At 36.0% G+C, this 20,258-nt stretch overlaps 1 protein-coding gene and 1 pseudogene across 2 annotated transcripts in view; one reads left to right on the top strand and one right to left on the bottom strand.

Annotated features, from left to right (window-relative positions):
* Positions 1-20,258, bottom strand: part of CNBD1 (cyclic nucleotide binding domain containing 1) — a 433,287-nt gene that overhangs the window by 370,979 nt on the left and 42,050 nt on the right. For both annotated transcript variants that reach the window (XM_028111485.2, XM_088023124.1), the window contains one exon: positions 7,776-7,934. In XM_028111485.2, the coding sequence (XP_027967286.2) occupies positions 7,776-7,934 (159 nt within the window). The remainder of the gene's footprint in view (positions 1-7,775; positions 7,935-20,258) is intronic.
* LOC114216814 (U4 spliceosomal RNA) lies at positions 8,508-8,625 on the top strand (annotated as a pseudogene).

Here is a 20,258-nt window from a genome sequence, read left to right on the forward strand (position 1 = left end):
TAGACATAATGTTTGTGTCATCCCAAAATTCATATGCTAAAATCCTAAACCTCAATGTTATAGTGTTAGGAGGTAGGGCCTTTGGGAGATGATTAGGTAATGAGAGTGGAGCACTGATGAATGGGATTAGTGTCTGTGATATCGTCATTTATAAGAAATATAAATTTGGTCATCTGAGTATATATCTGGTCTTCATCCATAGTTCTTGGCTTACAGCTCCCAAAACCCTTGGAATTTCCTTAGTGTTAAGATTGACAAAGGTGTCTCTGGTTATTAATGAGGTGACTTTTGGACCCCACCTGAGGATGAGAGCTGGTTAACAAAAGCACCAAGGTTGGTTTTAAAAGGTTGGAACTTTCACTCCACACACCCCCTCCCCCAAACTCCCAACCCTTCCCACCTCCAGGGAGGGAGAGGGCCTGGAGATCAAATCAATCACCAATGGCCAATGATTTAATCAATCATGACTTTGTAATGAAACCTCCCATAAAACCAAAAAGGACAGGGTTTGGAGAGCTTCCAAGTTGGTGAACAAGAGATTTGGGAAGAATGGTGGCCCACCCAGAGAGGGCATAAAAGCTTCACGCCCCTTCCCATACACCTTGTCCTATGCACCTCTTTTATCTGGCTGTTCCAGTTATATCCTTTCATAAGTGATCAGGTAAGTAAAATGTTTCTCTGAGTTCCATGAGCCATTCTACCAAATTAATCAAACCCAAAAAAGGGAGTTATAGAAATCTGGATTTCTAGCCAGTTGGTTAGAAGGGCAGGTAACTGCCTGGGCTTTGTCACAAGCATCAGGGGATTGGGAGACACAGTCTTGTAGGAGTGAACCCTTAATCTGTGGAATCTGATGCTCTGTCTGGAGAGTGTCAGAATTGAGTTGAATTCTTGAACACCTTGCTGGTTGGTGAGGGAACCCCCACAACTCCACGCATTGAAAATTGAGTCTAGAATACCTAATTTAGTGCCCTTAGAAAGAGACCTCAAAGAACTCTCACCCCTTCCTTCATGTGAGGACACCACAAGAGAGCCATCTGTGAACCACGAAGAGGGCCCTCACCAGACACAGAACCTGCCTGGATCTTAGCTTTTTCAGCCTCCAGAATTGTAAGAAATAAATTTCTGTTGTTTAAAGCCACCAGTCTATGGTATTTTTGTTAGACCAACCCAAATGAACTAAGACATCTGCACAGTGAAAAAAAAATTTTTGCAAGAAACATTGTAACAGAAGATATTTGCTTATTTCCAAATAATACAACAGCATAAAAATATCATTTTTAAAATACTAGTTAATTTGTGACCAAGTACTAGTTTCCAAAACTTCAGTATGAAAATATTACTGGCAATTTTGTAAACTAATGTAAATATAATAAATAATTAATAGGCATTATTTATTAATAAACTATAAGATAAATTTGCATTCTTTTTTGAATAAAAAAATGGGATACATTGTTATTCTAAGACATTAGGAATCCTTTTATACTCAAATATAGCAAGAACATGGTAAAATCTTTTGTATGAAAACCTATAAAGAAATGTAAGATCCTTTGGCAAAGGGAAGATTGACTTGTACAGTGTGTATCATGTAAGACTAAGTAATATGCACGGGGCTTTACATTTTTAACTTCATTCAGGTTTCACAATGAACCTATGAGTTGTATCCTATGAGTTTTATTTTATTTTTTAAAGTTAATTTAATTTTAATTCCAGTATAGTTAACATAAGTGTTATATTAGTTTCAGGTGTACATTTAGTTCCAGTCTTATATTGTAAATGATCACTGTTTTGTCAAAAACTTAAATTACTTGTAATATGCACACCATTCTTTATTAACCTATGTTCCCTTTTAGCTTCAAATAAAGACTTTCTTTTCTAGAGGCAAGTCCCCCTCACTAATCAGTTTTTATCCAAACTCTGTATTTTTAACAGAATTAACCCCACAAAGTATTTTTCTCTCATCAGCATACAGCCTTAAAATATAGTTTGAGATTACAATTCCTCATCTTATATGCCATTTCACTGGAAAACAGTAGTGTAAGAACCATATTGGATTTGGATTTTAAGCAGCCTGAATCTAAAAAGCAAAAATCCTCATGTCCTTCCAGGGAGTAATTCCTCTGAGTCATTCTTGAGAAGGGCTTTGCATCACTGCTCCACTGAAACATAATGATCTTCTGATGCCTCATTCCCTCAAAGGAAATATCTTTAATTGGAAAAAATTAGGAGAAAACACAATTGGGCCAAGTTTTCTCAAAGGATCTTAAACTGTTTTTCACAGCTCATTTATAAGTTTGTCTCTTCTCCTACCCTTTCCACAACCCTCACAAATATACATAGTCACTTATAAAGAAACCAATTATTTTTACCAAAGCAATCCATAATTGCATTTTAAAAGCTGGTCACTGTTATAGGCAGTGTAGTCAAATACAAACATGTGAGAGTGTTAGACCATTTTTCCAGGATACTGGCTGTTAGTGGTCAAGTTGAGCAAAGAATACGATATGCTTCCAGGACTATCAATTGAAAACTGCTCATGTCTTAAAAAAATAAATAAAATCAAGTTCTATATGTTAAACCGAACTCCCTATGGACACAGAATTCAGGCTACAGTCATCTCTCACCAAGACCAATTCCACATAGCCTCCTGATGTCACCCTAAATCTCTGCACCCACACTCAGCTCTCCACACATGACCTATTACTATTTAAATCATAACATGTCACTCCCATTTTGCCAGTCACAGCAAGATTAAAAACCTACCATGGCCTACAAGACTCTAGGTGATGATCTGGTTCCTGGTTACCTCCAAAGCCTCATTTCCACCTTTTCCCTTCACTCATGCATTTTCATAGCACTGGCCTCCCTGATAAATTTTTCTTTTTCAATTTATAAAACATGTTGCCATCCCAGGCTCTTGCATTGCCTGTAATGCACTTATCCAAGATACCTGATTGGCTAGCTCTCTGATTTCATGAAATTATCTGATCAATGTCACCTTTTAGAGAAGACTTTTCTGATCATTTTCATCATACCCTAGCCCCTCATTCTGCATAGAGTTTTTCTTCCTAGCATTTATCACTAACTGACATAATACATACGTGTTTATTTTTTATTTTTTTTTAAGATTTTATTTATTTATTTGAGAGAAGAGAGAGAGTTAGTGAGAGCAGGAACACAAGCAGGGGGAGTGGGAGAGGGAGAAGCAGGCTTCCTGCTGAGTAGGGAACCCGATGTGGGGCTCGATCCCAGGACCCTGGGATCATGACCTGAGCCGAAGGCAGACACTTAATAACTGAGCCACCCAGGTGCCCCAATACCTATGTATTTATTATCTCTCCTCTCTTACACTAGAATATAAGCTCCCATGAGGGCAAAGATATTGTGTGTTCACCACTAAAGTCCCAATACCAAGAACGTTGCCAGAAACACATACAGGAGTTCAAAAGTATATGTTGAATTCATTAATTAATGGATGCAAAATATTAAGTCAGTAAAATTATAAATTAAAATTCCAAGTCATGTTTTAATTCATAACCTTTGATGTTGTTTATTCATGATCCATTTCGCCTTCCTTCTAAAATACTTTCTCTTTTGAAATGCTATCCCTTACCAATTGAATATAAGCACAGTAAAACTATCAATAAAAGTGTACTGCCCCCTCAGCATTTATTCAAGGGGTGGCTACAAAAACAAACTACAACAATCTGACTCCTTATCCCTGAAACTAAAGTGTGAGCCTAAAAACTCCCAATCAAAAATACTTATAGCCAATTGAGTCCAGTGTTGTATATTTTGGGATTTTATTTATTTATTTGCGAGAGAGGGAAAGCACAAGCACACGCAAGCTGGGGGAGGGACAGAGGGAAAGGAACAAGCAAGACTCCCCACTGAGCAGGGAGCCCAATGCAGGGCTCGATCCCAGGACTTGGGGATCATGACCTGAACCGAAGGCAGACACTTAACTGAGCCACACAGGTGTCCCGAGTCCGGTGTTGTATCTTGAGGGGACATCCAGAGGTGCTCTAGTTCATATCATCTCCAGTATCTAGTAGTTCTTCTCTTTGGGGAGCTATCCAATATTCTTCTATAGGTTTCCTTTCTTTCCCTTACCCTGTTTGTTTGTTTGTTTTAATTAACCAGAATCAGTTTCTGTTGGTTACAATCCAAAATAAAAAATTTAACAGAAAGTCTCCCAACTCCTTTTTCTATCTCTCATCTTTCCCTCTCCGTTTGCTCTCCACACATACTTCCCAATTACACAGCATCCTTTAGTTATCAAACCCCACCTCTCTGAAGACATCTCCCAGACATGCCATTTCTAATGATTTTAATGTTTCAAAATCATTTATCCTTCCTCCCACCTAGCACTGTTTACTCAAAGCTGCTGAATTAAAATAGAAGTTAAGTAATCAATATGATTAAGCCAAATCTCACCAAGTTATCAATAAGCAATAGCTTCTTCTTTTTTTGAGAGAGAGAGAGAGAGAGTGTGTGAGCATGAGTGTATGTGGGGGTGTTGTAGAGAGGGAGAGACAGAGGGGGGAGAGAGAGAATCCTCAAGCAGGCTCCACACTCAGAGCGCAGAGCCCAATGCGAGTCTTGATCCCACGCCCCCAAGATCATGACCCCAGCCAAAATCAACAGTCAGATGCTCAACCAACAGAGCCACCCAGGTACCCCTAAGCAACAGCTTTTTAATCTTGCCATGCATTTTTGCATTTCTTTAAAAAGAGGCTACTGTTACTCAAAATTTATTTGTTAAAATTTCAGGCAGGATAACAAAGTGAAGAATTTTAGAAAGCATAAGGTAGTTACTTTTAGGGAAAATGTGTTAAATCACATCACTAAGGCAGCGCATCAATCTGATCACAGTTCAATTAGAGAAAAAGAGGGCTACAGGGGTGACAACTTATTCATCAATAAACAGATTTTAGTTGAACTACTTTGTCTGAGTACATAAAGCATACAGCCCCACTGCAAATGTGATTGAGTCACAGAGACTTACGATGTTACTAAATATGGCTAACATACCCTAAGGGCACTCCACCCATCCCCTCTACCAGAGTTTTTGGGGATGGGGGCAAAACCAACATTCATTGCTAATCAGTATAATATGACAAAGGTGATAGGATATACACGTCCTTGATTAGGTTATATAAAACATGTTAGCAGAATAAGACAGAGAGAATCTCCCTTGCTGGCTTTGAATATTTAAGCTTCCATGTTGTGGGAAGGTCTGAGAGATGGTGATTCTGCAAGCATCTGCAGGCCTTTAGGACCTGAAATGGGCCCCTACCTGAGAGTCAGGAAGAAAGTAAGGACCTCAGCCCTACAACTATAAGGAGCTAAATTCTGCCAACATTTACAAGCTTGGAAGAGGACCTCATGCCTCATAAAAGAATGTAGCTCTACGAACATCTTGATTGAAACCTTGTGAGCCTGGGTGGCTCAGTTGGTTAAGCGTCTGCCTTCGGCTCAGGTCATGATCCTGGAGTCCCGGGATCGAGTCCCACATCGGGCTCCCCGCTCAGCGGGAAGTCAGCTTCTCCCTCTGACCCTCTTCCCTCTTGTGCTCTCTATCTCTCATTCTCTCTCTCTCAAATAAATAAATAAAATATTTTTTTAAAAAAAGAAACCTTGTGAGACATGAGCAGAGGACCCAACTATCCCTTGCCCAGAGAGATGATAAATGGATGTTGTTTTAAGCCACCACGTTTATGATAATTTGTTACACAGTAATGGAAAACGAATACACTAGTGTACCAAGGAGACAAGAAGATGAAAGCCATGCCTGTAGAAGAACAAGAGATAGATTGTGGACTTAGCACATGCACTGCTCTTTACTGACTAGCTTATCATATCCACTTCAGAGCACTGATATGAGGATGAATCAGAATATTTATGTATAGAAATTAAAGCCTTGTGTGAATATTAAACATAAAAGTGAGTTCCCTTCTCATATACTGTGCCCTTGTAACTCAGTGAGTAACACAGCCCCACCCATGGGCAGCTATCAAGACCTGCTACCTTCATTTTGAAGTCATACTTGTCCAATTCTGAGCCACTGAAAGTGGGAGCTTGGGGAACTTCAGGACCTCTTCCACCTACCTACCCATTCTCTCACACGTGAGTGAGGAAGTGGGTTCTGGAAATTGCCGCTCTCCCAACAACTATCGTTTAGGGTATTTGGAGACTGGTTGTTAAATGGACTCCATGGAGGTCCAACAAGGATGCCGCAGTAGATTCTTTGTCTATTCTACCCTGTGTTTGGAGAGCCTTCTACCATGGCTCCTGCTTCAGTCTATTGTTAACACGGTACTGGGTTTTTATCCATTTGTAGTTTCCATCCTAATTTCAACCTACATTTACTTCTTAGTATTTTAACACCTTGCCAGAGAACCATAGCTACTTAAGCTCCTCCTGCATCTTAGATTAAGAACCTTTGTTATCTGGAAAGTGCCACTTCGTTCTTTTTCAGAAAGACAAAGATTACCCCATTGAAAACCCGGCAGCCCAGCAAAATCTGAAACCAGCAGTGAGTAATTCACAGGTTTCCAGACACTTAAAAAATTTAATCCAACATAATTTTTGTCAACATTACGGTTTAATGGAATGAAAGTGGCTGTAGCTCCAATAACTTTCAATGCTTTAGTGATTTTTTATCAAAGTAAATTTTTAACATAATCACTGAACACATTCTCGTTAAATGTTCTATTTCTGCAGCTTACAAGTTTAATTATACCCCTGTATGGCAGGTGGTTATGATTTCCTTCTCTACAATTCCCTCACACCTACTTTCTTATAAAGGGACTAGTATTTGCTGTGTTTATTTCATTGATGTTGTTGTAAGTAAAAGTATCAGAAATCTGACTATTCCCAAATTTCCTGGAAGCTCTCAACATATTTTCTCAAATTTGCAATGATAATTTTTTTTTCAAGTAGGCTCCACGCTGGGCATGAACTCAGGACCATGAGATCAAAACCTGAGCTGAGATCAAGAGTCAGCCGCTTAACCATCTGAGCCACCCAGGTGCCTCTGCAATGACAATTTTGAAGAAGAGTGTTATAGAATAGACTTCTCCAAACAGAAATGCCAGATTTTTATTTTCTCATTCCATGTTACTGGTCTTTATTTCGGGCACAATTCTAGTCTTGACACTTTCTCTTCATTTTTTTTGTGTGTTGTCAATCCTTATTCTATTATCACAGTTTCCCAAGGTCTCATTTCAACTTTAATTTTACTCACAAATCTGGTATCATCTCTAGAAACCAGCCTCCACCTAAACTTAAGCCCTCCTTTCTCCTTCTTCTCCTTCTCCTTCAGGCAGTTGTGTCCCAATCATAGTACAATGTCTTCCAAGAAGTTAAAAAGAATATGAGGTAAGTTCATTTTAAAGCCTCTGTGATGGGGAAGACAGTTTAAATGCTGTGAAGCTCTGACAAGTAACCATAAGCTGATGAAATCTTAAACATAATTTTGATTTAACACAATCAGAAAATAACACTATTTTGCTTGCAACTTAAAATTAAAATGTGCCACAGTTGGATATATTATCAATATATCCATGATATGTATGCCATGAAGATGGAATTGATGAAGACTGCATTCATCTAGAAACAGTCGTCAGTATTTCTACCTCTCCCGAATCAATCACTAATGGTAGAATACAATTAAAGCACACTTACCTGAAAGCAACTAACTTAAAAAAAAAAAGTGGAGATATTCAAAAGTATTATTCAACTACAAGAAGTAATATATTAAAAATACTTACAATTTCTTTAAAATATCCAGGAATTCTACCAACTTCTCTTCTAATTTTGGGGGCTTATATAAAGTAAGGCCACCACGTGCTTTTTTAACATGGATAGTTATATTGTGAGATTCATCAGGTTGTTGGGGTTCATATTCTACTGTGTCTTCGATAGATTTTCTGAACAAAGGAACATAACAGATTATGGTGTTGCATATTGTACAAAAATGACTGACATGAACTCTTTACTGTCAAGAGTAGAAAGGCACTGTTGTAAAATAATTTGGCATTTTAATAGTGTATGCCTTTTCAATGACTTAGTTTTTTTTTCCAGTCATTAGTAGTACAGTTAAATACATCATCCTGTTAAGCCTAAACACTAACATACATAAAATATTTTCTACATACACAACTTGATTATACATATTATAACTGTCTTAAGTGATTGAAACATCTTTGGAACCAGGTGTACATAATTTAAGGAAATATTTGAAGTCAATGGTTAATATTCTTCTCTTTATATCCATACACTTGTTTTTTGTTGTAAACTTCATACCAATGATAAAAGTGCTTTTTAAAAACTTTTGTTTCCAACCGGTAAATTATGAACATCTTGAAAGCAGCCATTGTTCTTTATTGTTGTGCTACAGTATGTTATACACCCAAGTCCCCAGGAGATGCATGACTGAATGACCATTCTCCATTCATTTTTCTAACCCCACGCATTCCTATTAAGAAGTCACTAAAAATCTCAGCTTTGCACAGTGGTAATATCGTAGCCAATGAGGTTTATCCGAGGCGTGATTATTGCTAAAAGAAGTCACTAAAACTCTAAGAGCAAAAACTAACAATTTCTGTATATCCTCAAGAAAAAAAACAATGTGGAGGAGATGATAAAAGCCCAAATGACCATAGATTACTGACTTGTAATTATATATATGAGAATATAAAAATCATACTTAAATATAAGGTAAACATGTGGAATAATAATAATAGTAAGTAATCACATTAACATCTAACATATACTTGAGCTTTTATGCTAGTTGTTTTGCTAAACATTATATACACATATCTCATTAACTATGTGAAATAAGCAATATTATCCTCCATTGATAAGGAAATTTCAGGTTAAAGAGTTTATATAATTTGTCTTACCACTCATAGCTAGTAGAGCTAGAGATAAAATTAAAAGCCAAAATCCATTTCCCCTTCCATCACTTCATGGAACCATTCCTTCCAGACCTAGAACCCCACTTAAAACTCTCTCTCTAGTTACTCCCGTAAATAGTAAGCACAGTAAAACTCAGCAATGATAAGAATTCAGGTATAAAGCAATTGGCTTTCCTCCACCAAACCTGGATGCTAAAATGCAAATGGAATGAAGTTTTTATAATCTGGAGAAGAGAGGGCCATGGACTGGAGGGAAAGTGGGAGGTAGATATGGCAGACATTGTGGCAAGAATGTGGAAAGTGAGTCTTCATTGGACCTAGTATTCTTCTGGTCCAAGTTCATCATATTTGCCCAAGGCAGGTGACTCCTGGATTTCCTACTTTGTGTTGGAAATCTCAAGGTAGCCAAAGGATTCAGAATAGTCCCCAGTGACATTTAAGCTTCTTGAAATTACCAGGAGATACTAAACCACCAAAAGCAACAGGAAAAAGTAGGTGGCCATACACACTAATTGATTAATTGATTAAACTGTGCCCTATGCTCCTCAGGAAATGGTAGAAAATTATCCTCATCATTATATAGTAAAACTAGCAATAATGCAATACATATAGTCTAAAAACTTCAGTCATACAAAATTCAAAAATCATTTTATGAGAAGTTAATAAATTGTACAAGCAGACAAGGCAAACGGGAGTATAGAAGGTCATGGACATGATTCAAATCTTTTCTGGAGAGCTATGTTGGTGATCTCAGACTTCTCCATCTCTCTATATTTCACAATAAACTGTACCTTTAAATTTTTTAAGTGAAGTTTGATATGAGGTAAAATCTCTGATTCTGGTGAGTCTAATTTGAAAACTGAATCCTTAGTGTTATTCTCAGGCTTCTAAAAATAATTTTAGTAAAGTCCTAGTCACTCTATGCTAAGATTGTGCCAAGATGGGGCGCCTGGGTGGCTCAGTCATTAAGTGTCTGCCTTCAACTCAGTCCTGGGATCGAGCCCCGCATCGGGCTCCCTGCTCAGCGGGAAGCCTGCTTCTCCCCTCCTACCTCCCCTGCTTGTGTTCCTTCTCTCACTGTGTCTCTCTCTGTCAATTAAATAAAATCTTAAAAAAAAAAGAATATAACTAATAAGTAAGAATCTTTCCACAAAGAAATTCCTGGCCAAAATGGCCTTAAAGATGAATTCAAATTCTTAATAAATAAAAGCAAACACTTTCAGAAAATACAAAAGATAGTTATACTTTCCAGCTAGTTTTAGGAAGCCAACATAGCCTTAATATCAACATCTGGCAAGGATATTACAAGAAAAGAAAATTACAAGCCAGTATCACTGAATATAGATGCAAAAATCCTAAGTAAAATATTAATAAACTGAATCCAGTAATTTTAAAAGATAGTAAAGCATAGCCTAGTTGAGACTATACTAGGAATACTATTTCAGGTACGTTATTCAACACATTAATGGAATAAGAAAAATCATGATCATCTAAACATTTCATATGATACAATATTTATGTGTAATACAAAATTCTACAAAACTAGAAATAATGAACTTTCTTAATATGACAAAAGTATTTTAAAAATACAACAAATATTGGGGCCCCTGAGTGGCTCAGTCATTAAGCGTCTGCCTTCGACTCAGGTCATGATCCCAGGGTCCTGGGATCAAGCCCCACATCGGGCTTCCTGCTCGGCGGGGAGTCTGCTTCTCCCTCTCCCACTACCCCCTGCTTGTGTTCCTGCTTTCACTATCTGTCTCTGCCAGATAAATAAATAAAATTAAAAAAAAAATACAACAAATATTAAATTGCAATTTAAAAAGCTTTGCCTCTGGAATTGGAAATAAGTCATGTATACTGCTCTAACCTATTCAATATTGTAATGGAGGTCTTAGGCATTAAAATACAAGCAAAAAGTGTAAGAATCAGGAAGTATCAGTAAAGCTGTTATTTTTTCGGATGACATTATAATTATTAATGACATTATGACATTATTACTATTCTAGTGTCTACAGATACTATATTTTATAAGAGAATTTAGTGAGGTTGCTGGGTAAAAGTTCAATAGACAAACACCAATTGTATTTCTGCCTTTATGTTCCTTACTACCTTTTTTTCTTAATGTCACTTACTCCATTTTATTGCAATAAACTCAAAGTATACATATTTCAGCAGGTAATACATGATACCATCAGTCATCAGTGAGTATGGCTTCAAAAGTCTCCCCCATTTCTTCATAGGACATACACTTGCGTTATAATGATGGTTACACATCTACTTAAGATAAGGTCTTATCATTTTATGGAAAGCCCTAACATGACCATGACTTCACTCATGCAACTTCTGATGCAACAGATAATGTTGGCCATCACTGGACAGGGCCAGCCAGGTATCTCCTGTATAACAAGGTTTCAGGACAGTCTGGCTTAGCCAATATGTTCCCTACTATCCAATGCAGGAAGGCACTAATAGTATAATCAGTCTCTAAATGTGTTATTGAAAGCTATTAAAAGTGATACAAAGAATTTATACCTGTTGTATAAAACAATCACAGGGTGCTTGTAGGAGTGTAAAACCAGGGGACCTATTTTGCTTATAGGAAAAGACAATGGGGTGCTTGGGTGGCTCAGTTGCTTAAGCAACTGCCTTTGGCTCAGGTCATGATCCCAGGGTCCTGGGATAGAGTCCCACATCGGGCTTCCCTTGCTCTGTGAGGAGCCCTCTCCCTCTGCCTGCCACTCTCCCTGCTTGTGCTCACTCTCTGTCAAATAAATAAATAAAATCTTAAAAAAACAAAAAAAAAGAAAAGACAATGTCTCTCACAGAGGGATTTAAACTGAGACATTCAAGATGAAAAGAGTTTAAAAAAGAATATTCCGGAAGAAGGTACAGGAATTTTCCTGCAGAAGAAATTTCTAAAGATGCTAAATTCTGCTCAAAAATATTTTGACCCTGTCAAATAGACATAGCCACTGTACAACAGATTAATGTCCTCTATTAATCTTTCCATACTTTTTTGATATCATTACATCTAATTATTTCTGAATTAATTTTTACTCAAGGTAAATGATAGGGATGCACGAAATTACCTATCTATAGAATTGGATAATTACCATAATGAGCTAGTAATTAGGCAATTCTATTCATTTCTCTCCTATTAACTGTTTAAAGTTTTAGCATTTTTTCTATTGATAATTAAATTAAAAACATACATAATATATTGTAAGTTTAAAAGTAACAATAAAATAGTGTTAATATACTCACTCAGATCTTTAAAGTACCTGTGGCACTGTACAACTACTTCTCCACGGACAGATGTAGCACTCACTCCAGAGATAACCACTACCCTGAATTTTGTTCCTTGGTTTTCATTATACATTTTAGTCAAAAATGTATGCATCTCTTTAAACACCTAATTTTAATTTTGCATATTTAGTTTTGCACTTGATAGAAATGAAGTGATTCTTAAGTATTCTGTAACTCGCTTTTTGGTTGTTACTGTTCAACACTGTTTATGAGACTCAATGACTATCATTCATTCATTTTATTGCTGTGTAAGATTTCATTATATTTATATACCACAAAGGGGACTTTCTATTCCCACTTTCTTGTCTGTGGGCAACTGGGATTTTTGTTTCCAGGTTTGTTTTGCCTTTTGTTTGTTTGCTTACTGTATACAAACTAGCTTACTATGACTAGTCTTGTATATGCACAGCTTCTCCAGGGAATACACTCAGAATTAGAATTTTTAAGCCAAAATGTATGTGCATCCTCAATTATATTAATAATTAGCCAAATTATTTTCTAAAGTGGCTAAAACAGTAAAACAGGTGTAAGTTTCAGTTGCTCTACATTCTCACTGCCACCATGATATTATTAAATTTTTGATTTTGTGAATCTAATTGTAAAATATTAATCATGTTTCATGTAATCATTGAGTTATATAGACTATAGGAAATCACTGTTATTTAATTCCTCAGTAACTGTGAAAAGAAAAAATATTATTTAAAAAGATCACAATACCATTAAGATGTGATTTGCTTCTTTTTGCTGTGTTGAAGTTTAATCATGCAAAAATAATGATGGGTAAAACTATTTGCAACTAAGCATGATTCAAAATAATGAGACCAAACTATACTAGCAGTCACTAAATTCTTCACTGCCACACACTTGCAATTTTTAAAAAGCCAGAAAAAATATTAATTTTATTAAATCTCAACCCTCTGACCCTGAGTACACTTTTTCATGATATTCTGTGTGACAAAATGAAAAGTATAAAGAATTTTTGCAGCATTTCAAAGAGATTTTTGTCTTGAGTAAAAGTGAGTTATTACCAATTTGTAAGCTAAACTATCCACTTTTTTCACTGCACTCCATAATTACTTGAAAGAACAGCCAAAAAAACAAACTATAATAAATGACTTTGATGTTTGGAATATATTTTCTCAAAAATGAGTGAAGTGCAGTTATCACTTCAAATATACAGTATCTGTTGCTTATGATAAAATTTAAGCTTTCAAGTAAAAATCTGATTTTTGGAAAACTTGGATCCACTTCTGTAAACTTGACAGCCTCCTAACACTTAAGGCTTTCTGATGATCAGTGTTGATATTAAAAATTGTCATTTTCATATATTGCATAAACATGTCAACATTTGTAAGATCTGTATAACCCAGTGGACCAATGTTTTCTAAATGGCCAGTGTATATTACACAATCATGCATTAGTAAAATAATAGTTTTTGTAGCTATCAGTGTTTTTAAATCGGCCATATTAAAGATAAAAACAAAGCCTCAGTAAATTCAGATGCTAGGGATTAGCACCACAACCAAGCAAACTAAAATAAAATTTTGTGTACATTATCTCATTCAGTCCTCCAAGATCACTGTAGAGTATGCATTATTGTCTCCATTTTAGATGAAGATACTAAGATTCAAAGTTTTAGCTAATCTTCTTAAGGCAACACAATAGACAAATTGCTGAACTGAAATTTAAACCCAGATGTGATTAGTCCAAAGGCCATCACAACACACTGCAATCCATGTAATCTTGTATTATAGCTCTTACGAACTTTTTAAAATCAGTTCCCCGAATCTTTTTGTAACTCCCTCCCCCAATTTTTTGTAAATCTACATAAATTTTACTAGGTAGTAGTTAGAGCCAGAGTAATATATGGGATCTTTCTTAAGATATTTGCTATAGGGCGCCTGGGTGGCTCAGATGGTTAAGCGTCTGCCTTCGGCTCAGGTCATGATCCCAAGGTCCTGGGATCGAGTCCCACATCAGGCTCTCTCCTTGGGAGCCTGCTTCTTCCTCTGCCTCTCTCTCTGTCTCTCATGAATAAATAAATAAAATCTTTAAAAAAAAAAAGATGTTTGCTATAGGATTCTTCAATCCTTTTTTTTTTTTAGAAACTAAAGTCAGCCTGACTCATAAAGATACAAATAAGTACAGTCACTTTAAGTACATTACGTTAACTCCATTTGTTAAGCTTAGCTTAATTATCACTAATGACAAACCAGGGAAATAATTATGGGTAAATTCCATCCCCAAGATACAAGTTCATAAATTGCAAGCTTTGTCTTATGCTGTACAATAGTGCTGACTTTGTCCTACACATAGCCAACATATCCAAAGTTACAATTGAGGATTCAAAGGCAAGTCCCATTATATACTCTTGACAGCAAACATTGGAATCCTGTCATCTCTTACAATATAAGAAAGAATATTTTAAGATTAGACAGAGGTAAGCAATATTTCCCTAGTTTCTACTAAATAAATGTCTATGCCAAACTCAAAGTCTCCTCTCTTCGTTTCCAAAGAGCAATAGAAAATCTACAGTTAAATGTAAACAGCTGGACTTAGTATGTATTCTATGGAATAAAGCAGTAATACATTTTGCATAACATATGACAAGCCATATGAAAATGCAAGAAAGTGAAATTATTTTGAAAAGATTATTTACCTACTAAGGATTAATTGAAATTAAAGAAGCTCAAATTTAAAAAAGTGGAATATCTAAAGGCAACCTTTAATATAACAATATATTAATATATATTTATAAAAGAACAATCAAATACCATGCTGTGTCTTCACTTATAACCTAAATTCCCTCTATTCACAATCCAATTCAACAAACATTTGCTAACCTCCAAACCCAAACAAAGAAGCATTTATTTTGTTCACTCTCTCAGTTCCCAGGTATGAATCATTTTAATTTTTCCATTTTAATCACCCTACTTTTTCCACCCACAGAACATTGCTGAACTGGTTACACACCTGGATGATTACAAATTTACATTATCTAATTTTTACTGATCCTTAATTTTTCTCAGCATTCTTAAATTAGCTTTGTTAAGCTCTTACACACTCACTTCAATGGCTTTTATCTAGCTTCTTTTCCATCCCCATTTCCACATTCTATAGACATCCTTACTTCAGTACCAATGCTCTCTACCTGACCTCTGTATAGGAACTGATGATTACTGACTGTTGAGAAACAATGATAAAACAATAATAAAATGATAAAACAATGAATAAAACACCACTCTAACCATTCAGTGACACTGTCACTTATGCTGGACTTAATTTATTGAAGAGAAGAATAAAATGCAGAGAAAATGTGTCCTGTAAATTTTTAGAATTTCTCTTCCTGATTTCATAGTAATCTCCTTGAAGAGATCTCAGCCTCATAGATGAAGTGTCTAGTTTTGAAGAATGGAAAGACCAACATGGAGGCATAGGGAGGCAAATTTCCTGCCACCAATAGTACACAATTGGAAGAAGCTCCAAATGTTCAACTATAGCCTTTCAAAGCATAGAAGGACTCCCTTTGAATCAAAGATGGCTTTTCCCGCTTAGTTGCATATGGTCTTTGATGAATGGAATTTATAAGAAAATACATCAGCATTTACAATACTCCTCCAGCTGAACTCATAATTGCATCATGTCCACTACCTATCTCTTAACTGATGGTATCACATTTTTCCATTATCAGGATATTGGTCAGGAATTCCACGCAATACAAATTATGAAAGCTGGGATCTACTGGCCTCTTAATATCTAGATAAAGTCCCATGCAAATCCACAGAAGTACAAAGCTCTCCTTAAGATTTCAACATTTCCCCGGATTACATTTTGATGTCACCTCTGCCACTGTGTTTCTTCCTTAAATACTCTTTATTCCATGTCTTGTTTATCCAGAAATAAAACCAACTCTGCCTATATTTCCTCAACAAAACTCAACTAAACCAAATATTTAGAGCATTTGTAAGTGCAATAGAGTTCATCAAACACTGGGGTTAACCTAAAGAGATGCTGTATCACATATAGCACAGCATACTTGAAATCCATTAATAGACCTTTCTTAAACGTCCTCAACCCCATGCCTAGGACCAATGGTTTCTCCTTACTCAGTGCACACTTCTCCAATTATTTCCTGGCTCCTCTTGCTTCTTGTCTGTTCCTTGTTTTCTCTGCCTTTCCTCATTCCTGGATAGCTCCACAACTCCAAGTTAGAATGCCTCTACCCCAGGCAGAGCCATTCAACCCTCCTCAGCACCTATTCCCAGACAATTCTAAGCAAAATGATCAGGAAGGAAGTGTGACAAAAGGGCCTTCCTTTTAGCATAATCTGCCATTCCTCAGTGGCAGTTGTAAATATGGATGGCAGTTTTTTTTTTTAGACTCAGACTTGAAACTTTCTTGTAATAGTCCACTCTAATGCAAGGAAATCCTACGCACTTAGGCAATTTTTACAGATTGCCACGGCTTTGCTACAATAATGCATCTAGGGTTTTATTTCTATGTCATAGTAAAGGCTTTGATTTGGGCCACAAAAAACATCAGACCACAGGTGAGGCATCTAGTTAGATTTCTACAAATTTCCCTCCCCTTCCCTTCATAGAATTCTCCAAAAGGTCCAAATATTGCTCTCATGACAATCCTTCATTTCTCCCTTGCCTTTCTCCCTTTCTCCCTCTTTCCTTTTTCCCTTCCTTCCTTTTCTCTTTCCTTCCTTCTTTCTTTCTTTTTTCTTTCATTTCCTTTCCCTTTCTCTTTCTCTTTCTCTCTTTCTTTCTCTTTCTTTCTTTCTTTCTTTCTTTCTTTCTTTCTTTCTTTCTTTCTTTCTTTCTTTTTTTCTTCTTTCTTTCTTCTTTTCTCTCCTCCTATTTTCTCTTCCTGCACCCTCAGCCACCACCACTCCCATCCTGATATATATGGAAGAAATTATCTAAAGATTTTGAAAAAAATTTTTCAACAACTTTCTGGGGGAAACTACTAAACTGGGCAATTAGTATACTAGACAAAATAGCTTCACCAGCACTTATATACTAAACAGTGTGAAAACCATCACATGCACTTCGGTGTTTTGGTTTTGTTTTATTTCGTTTTGTTTTTGTCTCAGGGACTGTTTACCATCTTCTCCTAGCCAACTCTTAATTATCCTTGAACTTCAACATCACTTCCTCAGGGATGCTTGCGCTGATCTTCCAGTACATTGTCTGCTATTAACATAAGCACTCTCAGTGGAAACTGCCCCCTACCCTGTCACCTCTGACACTTATATACTTTTTTTATTACCTCTTAGTGCCTGTCAGTGCCACCAAGCCATACCTTCTGAGTAGAGACCTTGTGTGACTTGTACTTAACACATGGTCAGTACTCAGTATATATTATTTAAATGAATAAATAAATGATAAAGAAACCTTATCATAAGGTTTCTTCCAGATAACATAAATTTTTGCTTTTCTTTTTGGAAAAAAATAGTGCAAAAGAATTATTATAGTTCTGACATTAAAAAAACACAGGGAGCATCTCATTCAACAGACCTCAGAACTTCAGAGAAAATAGGGGTTTTATAATCATAAAAAAGGATAGTTTCATTTGTTCTAATGTTAAATACATATTTTTCAGATACCCTATGCTTAATTACCCTGAGGCCAGATTCAAGCTAGCATGAAATAAGCACTACTTAGATGTAGCTGTAGCACATGGGTAATTTTCACAATGCTAGGGGATGAAGTAGAGTCCAAATCTCAAAAGAAAACCACAAGCTAAGGAAGTAATTTTGCAGAGATTTTTTTTTAAGTCCATCTATCAGAATCCATTTGCTCTAGGTTTTTAGTTGCTTCATCTCCAGACATTCATCTTTGTTTCCCAGCATTTTCTGCACTTACACTTTTAGAGAGAATTTATAATCCATCAAGGTAGTATGTGTAGTATACCAAATAACTGTTTTAAAATGTGTTTGGAAAAAAATATATATATTACAGAGAAATTCCACATCATTTTAACCCAGATCAAAGGTACATGTTACTGCTACTTTTAGATCTAGAAGTGAAATTCTAAGCTTCAATTCAAGTAGCTGGGATGTCCTAGTCTCTTTAGAATCTAAAGTCCAAACGGAAGCATCAATTCTTTGCACAAAACATGCTTTGACAGCTTTTGGAGTGATTAGTAATTTGGCCAACTGAGCATACAGACTTCTGGCCCATGAGAAGCATCCCAGCAGAACCTCTCCTGGTCAGGATGCCTTTAGCACACTGAAGAATACTTAGTAAATCTTGGGGTTGGTGGGCAGGAAGCACAGTATGGCACATTGCTAAAATCCTTTTACTCTTCCCATGTCAAATTATTCAGTTGTAAATTATATAACATAAGCTAAGTTAAAATGGTTTTACTAAATTTTGCCATTACCTGGTTATAAGCCTGTTATAACCTGTTATAAGTTATAAACCTGAAACTCCTTCTAAACATAGAAAGTTACTCCTTCCTCTTTGTTCTTATTTGATCTTATATCTAATTAGAATTAAATTTTTTAAGATAATAGATACTGATTGGACTTCATTAAAATGTCCTGAGTAAAAATATATAAAAAAATTCTAAAATGCCACACTCTGCATATTAAGTGCATTTGATTTGATGCTAAATTTGATGAAACAAGTACATTATAACCAAAGCACATACACAACTTTGTAGTTTAACATTAAAATAAGCCCACAGACAAATGAATAAATGGTTGAAAATGTGGGCTAAATTTCCCAGTAGAAAAGATGCAGTTTAGTAATTTTTTTCATTCTCTAAAAGAAAAAGAAGTTATATTGTCTCTAGGCTTACTATCCTAAAAAGTAACTCAAAAGATTTATAAAAGTCAAATAAGAATAGAAGCTTCCTTGTAAATATGTGAATTCCTACCCTCCCAAAACATTACTTATTTAATAAATATATCTTCAATAAAGATTACCATTCTGTGGTGCTTATTATTTGTTTTCTCAGTTACTATCATTTCCTTAAACTTCTTTTCCCCCAGAAATGATATAAAGGTGTACTGATTAAAAATCTGTCATTAAGCGTCTGCTTTCAGCTCGGGTCCTGATCCCAGAGTCCTGGGATCGAGCCCCGCATTAGGTTCCCTGCTCCATGGGAAGCCTGCTTCTCCCTCTCCCACTCCCCCTGCTTGTGTTCCCCTCTCGCTGTGTATCTCTCTATCAAATAAATAAAATCTTTTAAAAAAAAGTGTATGTTTTTCCTAAGAAATAACAAGTGTTGGTGATGATGTGAAGAAAAAGGAACCCTCATGCACTGTCAATGGGAATAAAAATTGGTACAGCCACCATGAAAAACAGTATAGAATTTCCTCAAAAATTTGAAAATAGAAATGCCATACAATTCAGTAATTTCACTACTGGGTATTTACCCAAAGAAATGAAAACACTAATTAAAAAAGATATATGCACCCTTATTTATTGCACCATTATTTATAACAAACAAGATACAGAAGCAATCCAAAATGTCTATCGATAGATGAATGGATAAAGAAGATGTAGTATATATACAATGGAATACTATTCAGCCATAAGAAAAGAATGAGATCTTGCCATTTGCAACAACATGGATGGCCCCAGAGGGTATTATGTTAAATGAAATAAATCAGAGAAAGGCAAATACCAAATGATTTCACTTATATGAGGAATCTAAAAAACCAAACAAATGTATAAACAAATGCATAAACAAACAAAAGCAGAAACAGACCCATAAATACAGAGAGCAAACTGGTGGTTTCCAGATTGGGGGGGGATGGGCAAAATGGGTGAAGGGGAGTGGGAGATACAGGTTTCCAGTTATGGAATGAATACGGGACAAAGATGAAAGGCACAGCCTAGAGCACAGAGTCAATGGTATTGTAATAGCACTGTATGGTGACAGATGGTAGATACACTTGTGGTGAGCATAGCAAAATGTATAGTGTTGATTAATCACTGTTTTACACCTGAAACTAATTTAATAGTGTGTGTCAACTATATTTCAATTTAAAAAAATTTTAAGGGG

Source organism: Eumetopias jubatus, unplaced genomic scaffold, assembly GCF_037043125.1.
Source record: "Eumetopias jubatus isolate StellerSeaLion01/CBP00866 unplaced genomic scaffold, mEumJub1_p1.0 scaffold_4, whole genome shotgun sequence".
Taxonomy (NCBI): domain Eukaryota; kingdom Metazoa; phylum Chordata; class Mammalia; order Carnivora; family Otariidae; genus Eumetopias; species Eumetopias jubatus.